The sequence below is a fragment of the Neophocaena asiaeorientalis genome, unplaced genomic scaffold (genome assembly GCF_003031525.2).
Source record: "Neophocaena asiaeorientalis asiaeorientalis breed wild unplaced genomic scaffold, Neophocaena_asiaeorientalis_V1.1 scaffold225, whole genome shotgun sequence".
In the NCBI taxonomy this organism is placed as follows: domain Eukaryota; kingdom Metazoa; phylum Chordata; class Mammalia; order Artiodactyla; family Phocoenidae; genus Neophocaena; species Neophocaena asiaeorientalis.
In genome coordinates this window covers 3032933-3048081 of record NW_020172364.1, presented here as the reverse complement: position 1 = coordinate 3048081, position 15149 = coordinate 3032933, and the positions used below count along the sequence as shown (strand labels likewise).

The window sequence follows — 15149 nt, the reverse complement described above, 5'->3', positions numbered from 1 at the left end:
TGACTGCTGTAGCTACTGCTGTAGCTTTGCTCTCTGTGGAACAAAGGTGAGGTCCAGATTTGGGTTCAAAAAGTATCCAAGGAAATTGCCAAGATTTTCAACTCCGCTGTGGAATGTCGGGGGTTCTGCTGGTTTAGGGTGATGGTTTTGCGTTGTGATGCCATTAGATGGTGTCTCTTTCCCTAGATGTCACTTCTAGAGGGCAGCATTGCAGTCAATGGAACCTTCGCTTATGTGGCGCAGCAGGCCTGGATCCTCAATGCCACTCTGAGAGACAACATCCTCTTTGGGAAGGAATTTGATGAAGAAAGGCAAGGAATGTTTGGTTTCTGTCATGCTTTCATCTTGGCTGTGTGAGACACAGGCAGCCCGAGTCAGCAGGCTCTACCCCAACCGTGTCGCTGATGCTGGGTCTCTTTGTGTCCTTCAGATACAACTCTGTGCTGAACAGCTGCTGCCTGAGGCCTGACCTGGCTATCCTTCCCAACAGTGACCTGACGGAGGTACAAGTCTTCTGTCCCTGGTGGGCCAGGGTGTTTAGCAGAGAGGATTCTGGAAGATAGGTGGCAGGGCTATGCCAGAGCCACCTCCTAGGAGTACATCTTAAATGCATGGGAGAAGAACCTACACGGGAGTTTTACTTTCTCTGGGACTTTATGTTAGGAAAGCATTTGGTCCTTAGGGCAGGAATATCAACACTACCTGGTTTTTTGTTTGTTTTTGCTGTACGCGGGCCTCTCACTGTTGTGGCCTCTCCCGTTGCGGAGCACAGGCTCCGGACGCGCAGGCTCAGCGGCCATGGCTCATGGGCCCAGCTGCTCTGCGACATGTGGGATCTTCCCAGACCGGGGCACGAACCCGTGTCCCCTGCATCAGCAGGCAGACCCTCAACCACTGCGCCACCAGGGAAGCCCCAACACTACCTGTTTTAAGCATATAAATATTTCATGTCATGTGGATTTTAAACAAAATCCCATTGTTGGTTCAGAATTCCATGTTTTCTACCCTATTCATTTTTTTTTTTTTTTGCGTTATGCGGGCCTTTCACTGTCGTGGCCTCTCCCATTGTGGAGCACAGGCTCCGGACGCACAGGCTCAGTGGCCATGGCTCACTGGCCCAGCCGCTCCGCAGCATGTGGGATCTTTCCAGACCGGGGCACGAACCCGTGTCCCCTGCATCGGCAGGCAGACTCTCAGCCACTGCGCCACCAGGGAAGCCCCTACCCTATTCATTTTTAAAACCAAAGTCAAGCATGTGCTTGTTGAGCTTCTTCCCCTGAACTTCATTCTGCCAACTTCCTTACTCACACATGGTTTCTAGAGAGGCCTCTCCCTCTAGAAAGAAAGAGTCCTTAGCACAAACCCGCCTTTCTTTGCTTCTCTGCCCTGGAACAGTTCCCAGAGGCTTGTCTTTGGAACTGGCTAGTGCCTTCAGTGTTGACACTCACCTCCCATGACCTGTCCTGGAGGTCTCTGGGGCTGACTCTTTTATTCAGCTGACTTCAGTTTAAGCCCTCAAACCAGATTTGAATGGTTTGATTAGTTGACTGGTTCTCAGATCCTGGTCCCCTGATTAGCAGCAAATCAGTAGCATCACTGCAGATTCTCAGCCACACCCGAGACCTACTGAATCCAAGACTCTAAGGGTGGGGCTCCACAATATGTTTTAACAAGCCCTGCAGGTAATTCTCATACATGTTCTTATTTGAAAACCTCTGAATTAATTGAATTTTTTTTAAGGATAAGATTTTTTTAAAAATACAGAGCCAGTTGCCTTTTGACAATTGATTTTTTTTCATTCGTTTATTTAGTAATATTTATTAAGTGCTTGTTATATGCCGGCTGCATGTGCAGAAGCTGCTGGGGGCACTGGGAATATAAAAGAAAAGGACAATAGTCTGTGTCCTCAAAAAGCTTACAATCGAGAGAGACATCCCGACAAATAGGCACAAAATAGGCTGATGAAAGAGTCCCCTTTCTTTTGGGTGTTAGTGGAGACGGGGAGGGGAGACTTCACAGAGGAGAGGACGCCAGAACTGAGCAGACACGGTACAGGAGAAGGCATGACAGTGGTAGTGTGTGTTCATAATAGACACACAATTGAAAATGCTCAAATCCCAGGGTATGGAAGGGGGATTGACACTGGAGGCTGAGAGTTGCCGGGAAACCAGGTGGTAAAGGGCCTGCCTTGTCTGCCATATTTGGGGACTTAGATTATGTTCTTTAGGACTAAGCAAGGGTGGGACATGGTCAGCTTTGTGTTTTGGAAAGGTCTTTCTGCCCATGGAGAATGGATTGTAGCGGGACATCAAGAGGGCGTGGCGAGGCTCAGATACAGGATTGGTTAGGAACCAGATGGTGGTGGGAAGGGAGGAGGCATCCGGGCTGATGCCCCCCCAGTTCTGTGTGGGCCCTGGAGGACATGGCAGCACTTTATCCAGGTGGGGAAGTGAAGAGAAGAAGCTGGTTTGGGTGGGGGAGATGTGAGGTGACTGGGGTGATCACTGAGCATTGTTCTGGACTTGAGCTGGAGGCTTCCCGTGCTTTCTGGGCTCCTGTAGATTGGCGAGCGCGGAGCCAACCTAAGTGGTGGGCAGCGCCAGAGGATCAGCCTCGCCCGGGCCTTGTATAGTGACCGAGACATCTACATCCTGGATGACCCCCTCAGTGCCTTAGATGCCCACGTGGGCAACCACATCTTCAACAGTGCTATCCAGAAGCACCTCAAGTCGAAGACGGTTCTGTTCATTACCCACCAGTTACAGGTATGGTGCTTCCTTCCCCAGGCTCCCCACCTTGGCTTGAGAAATCAGAAACAGGGAGGTGGGCTTGATCCAGGTACCTTTGTGGGGCTCCTAGAGGTCCCTGGAATCATGAGTGTTCACTTCCTCAGCAAATAGCCCCCTGTTCCATTGTACTAATAAAGCTTGTTATATCAGATGGCCATCTGAATCAGAGATCCTTGGAGCATGTTAGCTTCTGCATGTAAATCAGTAAGTAAAAGGGCTGAGAGGAGTAGACTGAAAATGGAGTTTGGGTATGAGACAGTTTGGAAAGGGTTGTGTTAACATCTATGCACGAGTGGGAATTGTTTAGGGAAAACAAGTTCTCCCTCTGTCGTTCCATGACCAGCAGCCACTTCAGAGAGCAGCTCAAGGATGTTACCATCTGCTTTGTATATGTTGTCAAGTCTGGGGGGCTAAGCCCCCATTCTGCCGCAGAAAGACTGTAATTATATGTACTTCTGAGCGCAGGGAAGGGATGTGAGGTTTAATGCGGGCCTTTGTGTGGCTTCATCAGCAGATTTATGTCAAAAATTAGAGGAACTGGTTTTTGAACTACATCACGAGGCAGGACAAACTAAAGCAGGGGTTCTCAGTCTCAGCACAGTGGGGTTTGGGGGCCAGAAAGCTCCCTCTTGTGGGGGGCTTGTCCTGTGCATCCCTGGCCTCTATCCACCAGATGGCCGTAGTACCCCCTCCCCCCCAACTGTAACAACCAAAAATGTCTCCAGATACTGCAAAGTATCCTCTGGGGGGCTTGTTCACCTCCAGATGAGAACCGCTGAACTAAGGTCTAGGCGTTTGGAAGTATTCACACAAGTATCAGCCACACCATGTTGTCCCTGTCTTTGTCTCCAGTACCTGGCTGACTGTGATGAAGTGATCTTCATGAAGGAGGGCTGTATTACAGAAAGAGGCACCCACGAGGAACTGATGAATCTAAATGGTGATTATGCTACCATTTTTAATAACCTGCTGCTGGGAGAGACACCCCCAGTTGAGGTAAGATTCGTGGGGTGTGTGTGTGTGTGTGTGTGTGTGTGTGTGTGTGTGTGTGTGTGTGTGTGTGTGTGTGTCTTTCCAGCAAGAGAGATAGGACCGTAGTGAGTGATGGAGAAATCTCAGCTGAACTCATTGTCCGTGTCTTGTTGGCAGGGGCCCTGTTCTCTGGTGACCAGACTGCTGTGCTTTAGTCCGCATACTGGTTCTATTCTGCGAGGGCAGGGTTGTGGGGTTAGAGAACCGAGATCTTCTGTCACTGAGAGTTTATCAGCAAGGCAATGACAAGGAGAAGGACGTGGGCTCAGTGTGTGCTGCTGTTCAGTCATAACTTAGCTTCCTAAACTCCATCAAATCCTGACTGAAACATTAGGAAGCTCCTTTCTTAATAATCAAATGAATAAGGTGGCAGAGAAGAGACATTAAGTACTGCATACATTTGAAAATTATCTATGGTGTCTTGGCTGCCGACTTGGCACTCATTAACTAGTACCAGCTGTGTCCCAATTCCTGGATTAGGCACTTTATAGCTGTCATCCTGTTCAGCCATTTTAACAGAGCTCTGCGGCCAGATACGATTATCCTCCACTTGTATAGCTGAGGAAACGGGGGCTCAGAAGGGTTCAACAGCCTGCTGGAAAGGTCAGTTCGACTCCAAAGTGCTGCACTGCCGGGCCTCCTGCAGCAACACGGAAAGCTGGCCGCCCATTCTGGGCTCTGAGTTAGGCAAAGACAAGGGCGTACGTAGAGCTGGCTCTCGTCTTGACCTTTATATCCTCTGGTCGCCTTGGGTCCTAGGAGTTCACTCAGGCTGGGCTAAAAGCTGCTTCTTAGCTACTAGGTCATTTTGATGTTGAGTAGGATGAAAGCAAAAAGTTATTGGGACCTTTTCTGGGACTCTTATTTCAGTGTTTGGGTATCATCCTGTTTGATTTCAGGTTCAGTACAACTCATTGTTCATGATGTGTTTTAGGCCTTTTGATATAACTCTGACATTGCGAGTGTCATCAGTAATTGCTCTAGAGACACCTGATCCAGATTTGGATTTTATGATCTCTCCCTGTGACTCTCACGGTGCTTTGGGCTCTTCAGATCATTTCCTCCTCACTGTACACATGGAGGGGAAAATGAAAGGGAGAGAAGCTAAAACATGAAATGTCCAAGGAGCAAAGGAATATCGAGAGGGAGCATGTTGAGTGAAGGAGCGTGCTTTCAGTATATCACTTCACCTTCCTGAGCCTCAGTTTCCTCATCTTAAAAATGGGGGTGGCACCTGCCTCTTTGAGTTGGTGCATTTGAAATAATATGTAATGTTCTTATCCCAGTCAGTGGTCAACAAATGGTAATTTTCTCTTTAGAGAGTGCATTTATTTATGCACTGTGGTAAATATAAAATTTAGAGTCCTATCTTATGTTCCAGATGTGGCTCTAAATTTTATATTATTTTCTGATGTTTTTTTCACTGTCAATTTAAAAAATCTAGTTGGAGAGCAAACTGGGGTCATGAGGCTGACAGTGACATAGAATTAAATGTAATAAACTATGTATAGAGAATTTCCTGTATAAAGATATAGGAGGAACTTGGAAAGGAGAACATTAAGTAGTTTCTATTATCTCAGGTTCAATTTGATGAATGTTTCGTAAGTCCCAGCATGCCCCATTATGGGCAGTTCTGGGTGCTGGGCCCAGTGTAGGTTATAACCATGAGTGAGATGTCACCTCTGTCCTTGTGGGACTTGCCGTCTTCTAGGGAAGACCAATACTCTTATGCTCGTACATATGTAACAACATATGTACATATGTAACAACACCAGGTCACATATGTAGCAACATGCTGTGAAAGTACTAACAGGTGCCTGGGAGAACAGGGGAGGGTGAACTCTATTCTAGAGGAGTGTTAAGTTGCCTCAGGGAGAATTAAGATTTGAATCCATCTGAATGGGGACAATTGTGATTGCGTTGGGAGAGGAGAGGAGCATCCCAAGTGAAGAACCAGGTGGATAAAAGTCTAGAAGTGGGAAATGGCAATGTGATGTGAGGCATGGATAGGCTAGGTCCAGAATGTGGAGGTGCTGCAAAAGCAGGCTGAGAAGCGGAAGTTCATCCCATGGTAGATCTATGATTTGATTTAGTGATGTGGGGATCAGAGATGGAAAGAATGGAAGTGACCCCAGCTCAAATACTCTGGACAAGTTGGAATGGATGAGAACAGCATAAAGGCTACTGTGTTTGGAGTTTAGGTCTTTAGTTACTTTGGGGAGAGCAGTGTCAGTGGAATGGTAGGAACCCAGCTCAAAGATTTAAGGAGTTGGGGAAGTTACAAAAGTTAACTTTTAAGAAGCTGGATGTGTCTCTTTTCAATAAGAGCAGCAGCTCGATGGATGATTCGCTAACGTGTCCTTTGGACATTTGTCTGAATGGCCATATCATGATGACGGAGACACTTTTTTTTTTTTTTTTTAAGATTAATTCTAAAAAGGAAACCAGTGGTTCACAGAAGAAAACACAAGACAAGTGTCCTAAAACAGGGTCAGTAAAGAAGGAGAAAGCAGTGAAGCCAGAGGAAGGTAATGAACTTTTTTGAGATTTGTCATTAAAGTTTTTTTTAGTTTTTATTTTCCACTGAAGCATTTTATTTGCACATATTTATTACATCCCTAGAAAAAGGATCCCATGGTTTTCCCTCCAGTGTGTTTTCACACACTTGCTTTTTCATGGTCCATGATGCTAGATGAGGTTGTCAGTACAATGAAACCAAACTGAGAGGATGGGACCTGCCATTTTTCTACATCTTGTGTTGCCCATCAAATCTAGGGTTGGGGCTTCCCTGGTGGCGCAGTGGTTGAGAGTCCGCCTGCCGATGCAGGGGACACGGGTTCGTGCCCCGGTCCGGGAAGATCCCACATGCCGCAGAGCGGCTAGGCCCGTGAGCCATGGCCGCTGAGCCTGCGCATCCGGAGCCTGTGCTCTGCAGCGGGAGAGGCCGCAACAGTGAGAGGCCCGTGTACAGCAAAAACAAAACAAATCTAGGGCTGATCTCTCCACACTTGTTTAAGTTCACAGCAATTTTCCCAGCCCTGTGATCATCAGTTAAATTTGCCAATATAACCATGTTTCACCATCACAGTTAGAAACCAGATGATGACTTTGGAGCGTGGCCTGATAAGAACCTGATGTTTGCCTCTCTTTTTCACATTGATGATGCTCTTGAGAGTATCAGCCAGCCAGGACGTTCATGAGCACCATTTTGGCAACACAGAAAGATGTGGAAAGTGTGTCATTAAAGTTTACCAGGGGCTTCCCTCGTGGCGCAGTGGTTGAGAGTCCGCCTGCCAATGCAGGGGACGCAGGTTCGTGCACCGGTGCGGGAAGATCCCACATGCTGCAGAGCAGCTAGGCCCGTGAGCCATGGCTGCTGAGCCTGCGCGTCCGGAGCCTATGCTCCACAACGGGAGAGGACACAACAGTGAGAGGACCGCGTACCGCCAAAAAAAAAAAAGTTTATCAGAAATTACGCCATGTGGTAATTCATGCTGTTTAATAGCATTGTGTGTTGTAGAGCGCCTGGCCTTATATTTCTAGAATACCAGATTTTTGTATGATTGTTGGGAGACCATGAGGCGCTTTGTGTTTTCTTAAGCCGAGCAAGGCAACAAGAATGTCCTTTAATCCTATGCCCTCTTTTCCTATGCAGGGTGGGGTGAGGTGTAGGTAGTCATAGCTGAGTCATCTTGACTAAGCAAAAATTGAATCGTGGGTTCATCTCTGTTCTTTAAAAGTCATGCCAACCAATGCAGAGGCATGCCAGCTTTAAGAATGCCTACATTCTCAGAACCTCCCCTGTTACAATGATACACTCCTCTGCTTGTCCCAAGCAGACTGCAGCAGGGCTGTGGTGAAGAGTTACCGCCAAGGTTTTTCCTACTTGATTTTCCTATCCAGAGTCCTTGGTCCTGTTTTTTAAACCCTTTATCTTATCAACTGAAACAAATCTTGGGAGTTAGAAAAGCTATATGCAATACCTTAGGCATTTTCACTTTTGTGAACTTGAAGCTGCATGTCAGTTTGCAAAGCATAAGAAGAAGAATAAATAAAAATGCAGTCCTGTTTTAAAGTTCTTTCTGTTGTGTCACCTCCTCACCTGACGTGTTGAATCCAGGACCTTTCCTGGGTTTGCCACTGCTTTTCTCATTTCCTTGTTCGTAAAGCATTTGGCGTTAGGAGGTGACCATCCTGATTTACCACTCCCCCTGCCTCTTGTCTTTCTTTCAATTAGCCACATATGAGCTTTTGAATTCTGGTGTGAATTGAGATGCCTTACTCTCACACACACAAAGCAAACACAGCACAGAAGCCTGAGACATCTGTCAGTTCCTGCCATAGACAGTATAAAAAAAATAGAATGTCTTTAGGGGACATTTGTCCTTATTTACATAGCCACTAACCTGGAGACTCACATCGCAAAGTGCTCAAGGCATGTGTTGCTTGTTCCAAGGTAATTACACATCATATATGATAAAGGGGAGAGGCTGCTTCCTGTGGGGATGTTTCTCTGTTTTCTCCTGTCAGCATCAATCACCTGACCAGCCCACGGAGCCCCTAGGAAATATCCTGGAATCTTTTCTCTCCTCCCACAGTCAGTCACGCCGTCCTACTGAATTTACCTCCTGAAACTCCCGTCCCCATTGCCATGGCCCTGGTTCTGGCCTTTATCATCTACCCAGACTCTTACAGCTGCCTCCTTTTAAATCAGTCCTCCACATGAACAGCAGAGAGATCTAGTTAAAAACCAGCCAACTCACTTTCCTGCCTGAGGCCTTTCAGTGGCCTCCCAATGTCAAAGCCGCATTTTCTAATCTTTTTCTTGATTTGGCACACACAGAAAAATGCCACTATTTCTTTGAGCCCCTGGGATGCATGGTAGAGGCTGCCTGAGGTGGCTGGTCTGACCATCCCAGGCCCATCTAGTGCACAGCAGGGCCGAGGAGTCAAATCTCTACACCCCTGTAGCCCATTCTCTTGAGAAGTTCTTGTCTGAAGGATAAAGTTCAAATGCCTTTATCCCCTGACCAGAGCCTCCTTAATCAGCCTTATCTCCTGCCACTCCTTAGGCACACAGACTGTTCCAGCCATGCTGAATTGGATATCTGTGTATACCGATTTGCTGTTTCCCCACACCTGTGCCCATCATTTCCCCATCTGGCCGACTCTGGCTTACCTTTCAAGACATGGTATGGGGAATTCCCTGACGCGTCCACTGCTGAGGCCCTGGGTTCAATTCTTGGTCAGGGAACTAAGATCGCACAAGCCACGTGACACGGCCAAAAAAATAAATAAATAACGCAATATGGACTGCATAGAAAGTCTTCCGGGAAAACGCCCCGCTAAGCCCCTCACAGCTCCCGCAAGTAGGTTATGTGCATTTCCTGGATGTTCCCATGCTGCCCTGCAAATAGCTCTAGCGTTGGAGTTCGCACATTTTATTATAATTATGTATTTATTTACCTGTTTGTCCTACTAGACTGTGGAAGGATGATCTGAACCAGATCTCCAGGGCAGGGACCTGGTCTTAATCTTCGTTACCGCTCCAGGACCTCATCCTGGGCCTGGTTCATAGTTGGTGCTTAGTAAACGTTACATGGATAAATGAATGCTCCTGATGAAGGGGAAATAATTCTCATCTAGAGCTCTGTGAAACTGTAGGCTCCCTTTGATTCTGCTGTTCTACAGGTGACTTAGTTTTGAAAAGCAGCCTTTCCTTTCTGAGTTCGCGTTTCTCTTTTCCTTACCTAGGGCAGCTTGTGCAAATGGAAGAGAAGGGGCAGGGTTCCGTGCCCTGGTCAGTATATGGTGTCTACATCCAGGCTGCTGGGGGCCCCTTGGCATTCCTGGTCATTCTGTCCCTTTTCATGCTGAACGTGGGCAGTACCGCCTTCAGCAACTGGTGGTTGAGTTACTGGATCAAGCAAGGAAGTGGGGTAAGGTTCCTCATTAATGGGAAAATTATGTGTCTCATAAAGTGGCCATCTCTCCATAGTCCCTGTCTCTCCTTAGGGAAACTGTTCTAGTTTTCAGTTAAAAGAAGCAATGAACAAGGATTACCCAGGATAAGAGATGAGTCCCTAATGTAACCTCAGCAGATAATTGCTCCCTGACCAACTCACGGAGCAATAGAGCTTATCAGTAGCAAACTGTAGGCTGCCTGCTGTCGTCCTTAGAAAAGAGAGAGGGGGCTTCCCTGGTGGTGCAGTGGTTGAGAGTCCGCCTGCCGATGCAGGGGACACAGGTTCGTGTCCCGGTCCGGGAAGATCCCACATGCCGTGGAGCGGCTGGGCCCGTGAGCCATGGCCACTGAGCCTGCGCGTCCAGAGCCCGTGCTCTGCAATGGGAGAGGCCACGATAGTGAGTGGCCCGCGTACCGCAAAAAAAAAAAAAGAAAAGAAAGAAGAGAGAGAGGGAGCAGGGCAAAGTCTGCCTTGTGTCTGCCTCAACCAGCTCCCAGAGTTTTTATCCTGTACCCTCCCTTGAGCCAAGAATGGCCCTGATGCGGGGTTCTTGGCAGTCCCTGGGAGTCTTGCCTCACAGACCCTTGCCTCCAAACAGAACACCACAGTGACTCAGGAAAACAGGACGTCTGTGAGCAGCAGCATGAAGGACAATCCTCTCATGCAGTACTATGCCAGCATCTACGCCCTCTCCATGGCAGTCATGCTGATCCTGAAAGCCATTCGCGGAGTGGTCTTTGTCAAGGTATGCGCCGGTGGGGGCCTCTGCTCCTCCTTTCCCCAGAGGCTGTGTGGTTAGGATTCCGCCTGGCATCCCTCAGGTTTACTCTGAGTCAGGGAGCTCCTTTAAAGCAGGATGGCCCTCTCCGAAGTGACCTGCATCCCATCAGCCTCAGCGTTTTCCTATTAGCCACCTCCCTCCTCCACGACCATTCGCCCTTCTCCCGGCTTTGGGCGTCGATGTCCTGTGGAGTTGCGACCCCGTGGAGTGGGAGCTGAGCCTGCCTGAGTCCCGGATCTCTGATCACGCTGTGCTCTGCCCCTCAGGGCACATTGCGAGCCTCCTCCCGGCTCCACGACGAGCTTTTCCGAAGGATCCTTCGAAGCCCTATGAAGTTTTTTGACACTACCCCCACTGGGAGGATTCTCAACAGGTTTTCCAAAGACATGGATGAAGGTATTTCTCACTGCTTCTCTCTGTTGTGCTCTGGAGCACAGTGGCTATCGATGTTTGCGTCAGGAACATTTTAGTTTTGGCATTTTCTCCACATTGCAAACTCTTTAGGCTAAGGACCTATCTGCTTTTTCACCTTTTGTCTGAGTTCTTATTTGATCTTATTTAAACTGAAAACCAGTTCAGAGCACCGAGTTAGCACAGAGTCTTTGGACAGGGGCATCTCAGAGTCCAAAACACATATTTACTTGCGGGTAGTGCCTAGGTTCCTGGACACCTGTAACCTCTGACAGGTTTGCTGGATGCTGGATGCTTCATGGACTGTGCCAGCACCAGAACTTAAATACAGTTGACCCTTGAACGACAGGTTGGCTGAATCCGCAGATATGGAAATATGGATGAGGAACCACATAGATGGAGGGCTGACTGTAAGTTATATGTGGACCTTTGACTGTACAGAGGGTCTGCGTCCCTAACCCCTACGTTGTTCAAGGGTCAACTATACTCCCGTAGCCCACAATGATAGGGATGCTGCCTGACATTTATTGAGGGCTTACTGTGTACTGAATATTCTACATGCGTTATCCTAATCCTCACAGCAGCCCTATGAGGTGTGGATATCGTTTCATCCACTGAATACACGGAAAAGCTGATGCCTAGAAAGGTTAAATAACTTGCTGAAGATCACACAGCTATTAAATAACAAGCTGGGAATTGAGCCCAGATCTTTTTGACCCCAGAGCTAATGTTTTTAACTACTGTACTGTGTTGCCTCCATAGAAGGAGTTTGTTTCAGATGTTGATAGGCCAGTGTAAAGCCATGGCCAGAGGTAACAAGGGATCAAAACCATCACTGATACACAGAACAGTGCTACACATGTGCATGACATGATCCCATTTCTGTTAAACTCACATACACACAGACAAATGGAAAAAAGATTGAAAAAAAAAATCAGTGGTATCAACATGTCTCAGATTTGCATGAAAATAGGCGGGGGGAGGAGATGTTCAAAAAACGGTGAAGAAAATGTTGATAACTGTTGGAGGTTCTATACTCTTTCAACTTTTGTGTATGTTTAAAATCTCCATGATGAACAATTTCTTAAATGTTAGCTGCAGTTCATGGATATTGGTAAGAATAAAGACTATGTTTATTTAAGTTTTTTGCATATTTATTTTCCAAATATTTTACAACAAGCATATATTACTTTGCAAAGTGGAAGAAATGTTTAAAGGGGTTGGGCAGCATAGTGAACCAAAAAGAAGGCACAGGGGAGAAAGGTCACTTAAATGCTCTTGGGATAAGAAAAATTAGAGCAACCAGGTTTCCAGGTTTTTCTTTGATCGGACTGTTTAAAAGGCAAAAATCATAACTTTCAGATAGGGATTTTAGGGAGCCTCTTTTTGTTTTTTAAAAATTGGGGGAAATTTAAAATTCCATTTTCCCGGTTTGTGGATCCCAGCATCTGACACGTGTTCCTTTACGGTTTCCCCAGTCGATGTGCGCCTGCCGTTCCAGGCTGAGATGTTCATCCAGAACGTCATCCTTGTGTTCTTCTGTGTTGGAATGATCGCAGGAGTTTTCCCGTGGTTCCTTGTGGCAGTGGGGCCCCTCATCATCCTCTTTTCAATTCTGCACATTGTCTCCAGGTAAACAGGAAGTCTTCATGTCTTCCAGGGCAAAGGATGAAGCCAGAGTTGCTAGTCTACCCCTCTGACACAGAACACATTCTCTCTCCAGGGTTCTGATCCGAGAGCTGAAGCGTCTGGACAATATCACGCAGTCACCTTTCCTCTCCCACATCACATCCAGCATACAGGGCCTTGCCACCATCCATGCCTACAACAAAGGGCAGGAATTTCTGCACAGGTTAGTTCAATGGGGGCCCGAGGGCTCAATGGGGAGCCAGCATCTCAGCATTTAATGAGAGTTTAAGAAGCCTTTCAAGGTCAGAATTCCGGATTATAAAGCTCATTACTAAGAGTATTAGTAATTTAATGATCTCTGGTTAAGATTCACTTGCTTGGTGGAACTCCCTTCTGAGCAAATGGGAAGACAAAACACAGATTTGGAGTCTGTTAGCTTTCAGTTCTGAATGGCTATATTTGATGGAGTTTTGTTTTTTTTTTAATTAATTTATTTTATTTATTTATTTTTGGCTGCATTGTTTCTCTGCTGCGCGTGGGCTTTCTCTAGCTGTGGAGAGCGGGGGTTACTCTTTGTTGCGGTGCATGTGCTTCTCATAGCAGTGGCTTCTCTTGTTTTTTTGTTTTGTTTTGTTCTGCTGTTTTTGGAATGGTTACTTTTATTTTTTTAATTTTTATTTTATAAATTTATTTATTTTATTTATTTTATTTTTGGCTGCATTGTTTCTCTGCTGCGCGTGGGCTTTCTCTAGCTGTGGAGAGCGGGGGTTACTCTTTGTTGCGGTGCATGTGCTTCTCATAGCAGTGGCTTCTCTTGTTGTGATGGATTCTCTTGTTGCAGAGCATAGGCTCTAGGATCATGGGCTTCAGTAGTTGTGGCACATGGGCTTAGTTGCTCTGCAGCATGTGGGATCTTCCCAGGCCAGGGCTCGAACCCATGTCCCCTGCATTAGCAGGTGGATTCTTAACCACTGCGTCACCAGGGAGGTCCACGGTGGCTTCTCTTGTTGTGGTGGATTCTCTTGTTGTGGTGGATTCTCTTGTTGCAGAGCATAGGCTCTAGGATCATGGGCTTCAGTAGTTGTGGCATGCAGGCTCAGTAGTTGTGGCTTGCGGGCTCTAGGGCGCAGGATCAGTAGTTGTGGCACATGGGCTTAGTTGCTCTGCAGCATGTGGGATCTTCCCAGACCAGGGATCGAATCCGTGCCCCCTGCATTGACAGGTGGATTGTTAACCACCTCACCAGGGAAGTCTCAGAGTTTTGCTTTTTATTATTATTTTTTTTCTTTTTACTTTTTTATCTTTTGAACAGTAAAAGACATTCATTGACATTAGACTGACATTTTATTTAGCTGTTGAATATTGTTTGTATGAGAAATTTATGTACATATATAGTCATTGTGGAGATTTGTGTTAACAAGAGATTGAATTAGACTAAAGGTCATTCAGTAGAGGACTGGTTAAATAAGCTCTGTTGTCCCCATGTGGTGGAATATGATATGGCCCCTAAAAAGAACGAGACTGCTCTCTAGGTACTGATAGAATGATCTCCAAGGTATATTAGTGAAAGAGCAAGGTACAGATGGGCGGGTATTGTGTGCTCCTTTTAATTATGTGTCTGTATCTGTAACATTTAGAATATCTCTGAAAGGACACATAAGAAACTAATAGTTGCCACTGGAAAGGGGAACTGAGTAGCTGGAGGAGGGAAGGAGAAAGACCAACTTTTCAGGATAAAACCTTTTGTACCTTGTGAATATTCTGTCCTGTAGAGTATATTATTCATTCCAAAAATTAAGTAATTAATGTTAAAAAGGAACTCTAAAATAGGAAGGTTTAGTTAAACAATTCAGAAAAATGCATCCTAACTTTAAGTGAAAAAAGTGAAATATGCTGACCGTGTACATGTGTATGTACATACCCACAGAAATGTGAGTGCACTGAAAAAAATGCCGGGAGTAAATGCAGCAGAATATTAACTCTGGTTTTAGCTGAGTGGTGAGAGTACTGAAATTTTACATTTTCCTCTTTTATTGCATTTTCTTAATTTTCTCTAAAGTGCACATATCTTATTGTAAGGAAGGTAGTGATTTTTTTTTAAAGCAAAGCACATTTGCCCACCCAGATCTCCCACTCTGGAGTTCTAATTGTGTGTAGGTGCCAGAGTTTCAGGTGGGGCGTGATCTACTCTCTGAGCCCCCTGGTGACAGTGGTGTGTTGCTCCTGCAGTGACAAAGGTTGTCTAGGTCTTTTTGCTCTGGTTGAAATCACTGCTCCTGGTTCTTTGCTCCATGGCCTTGGGAGACAAGTGTGTCAGCAGGCAATTTCCACTTTCGGTCCAAGGTTTTCCTTTTTTCTGGTCTTGTGCCATTTCTGCAGTTTACCTTTGTAACCTCTCTTTCTTTGAGGAAATGACCCCTGACCTAAAACATTTTTCTAAAGCTTAAGCAGCCTCTCTATTTGGTCTCCTTCCCTCCTGCTTTCCCTATGCTGTTGAAGTAGATATCTTTCCCCAGCATCTTTAACACGTTTCTTTGAAAG

General features: G+C 46.3%; 1 protein-coding gene across 6 annotated transcripts in view; it reads left to right on the top strand.

Annotated features, from left to right (window-relative positions):
• The window catches only part of ABCC5 (ATP binding cassette subfamily C member 5), an 88404-nt gene that overhangs the window by 48745 nt on the left and 24510 nt on the right, over window positions 1–15149 (top strand). For all 6 annotated transcript variants that reach the window (XR_003006234.1, XM_024767647.1, XM_024767655.1 and 3 more), the window contains 10 exons: window positions 187–311; window positions 431–503; window positions 2562–2765; window positions 3642–3785; window positions 6247–6349; window positions 9576–9760; window positions 10386–10532; window positions 10835–10964; window positions 12458–12611; window positions 12703–12831. Coding sequence is in view for 5 of the 6 variants with exons in the window: in XM_024767647.1 (XP_024623415.1) it covers window positions 187–311; window positions 431–503; window positions 2562–2765; window positions 3642–3785; window positions 6247–6349; window positions 9576–9760; window positions 10386–10532; window positions 10835–10964; window positions 12458–12611; window positions 12703–12831 (1394 nt within the window). In the remaining variant the exon portion in view is untranslated. The remainder of the gene's footprint in view (window positions 1–186; window positions 312–430; window positions 504–2561; window positions 2766–3641; window positions 3786–6246; window positions 6350–9575; window positions 9761–10385; window positions 10533–10834; window positions 10965–12457; window positions 12612–12702; window positions 12832–15149) is intronic.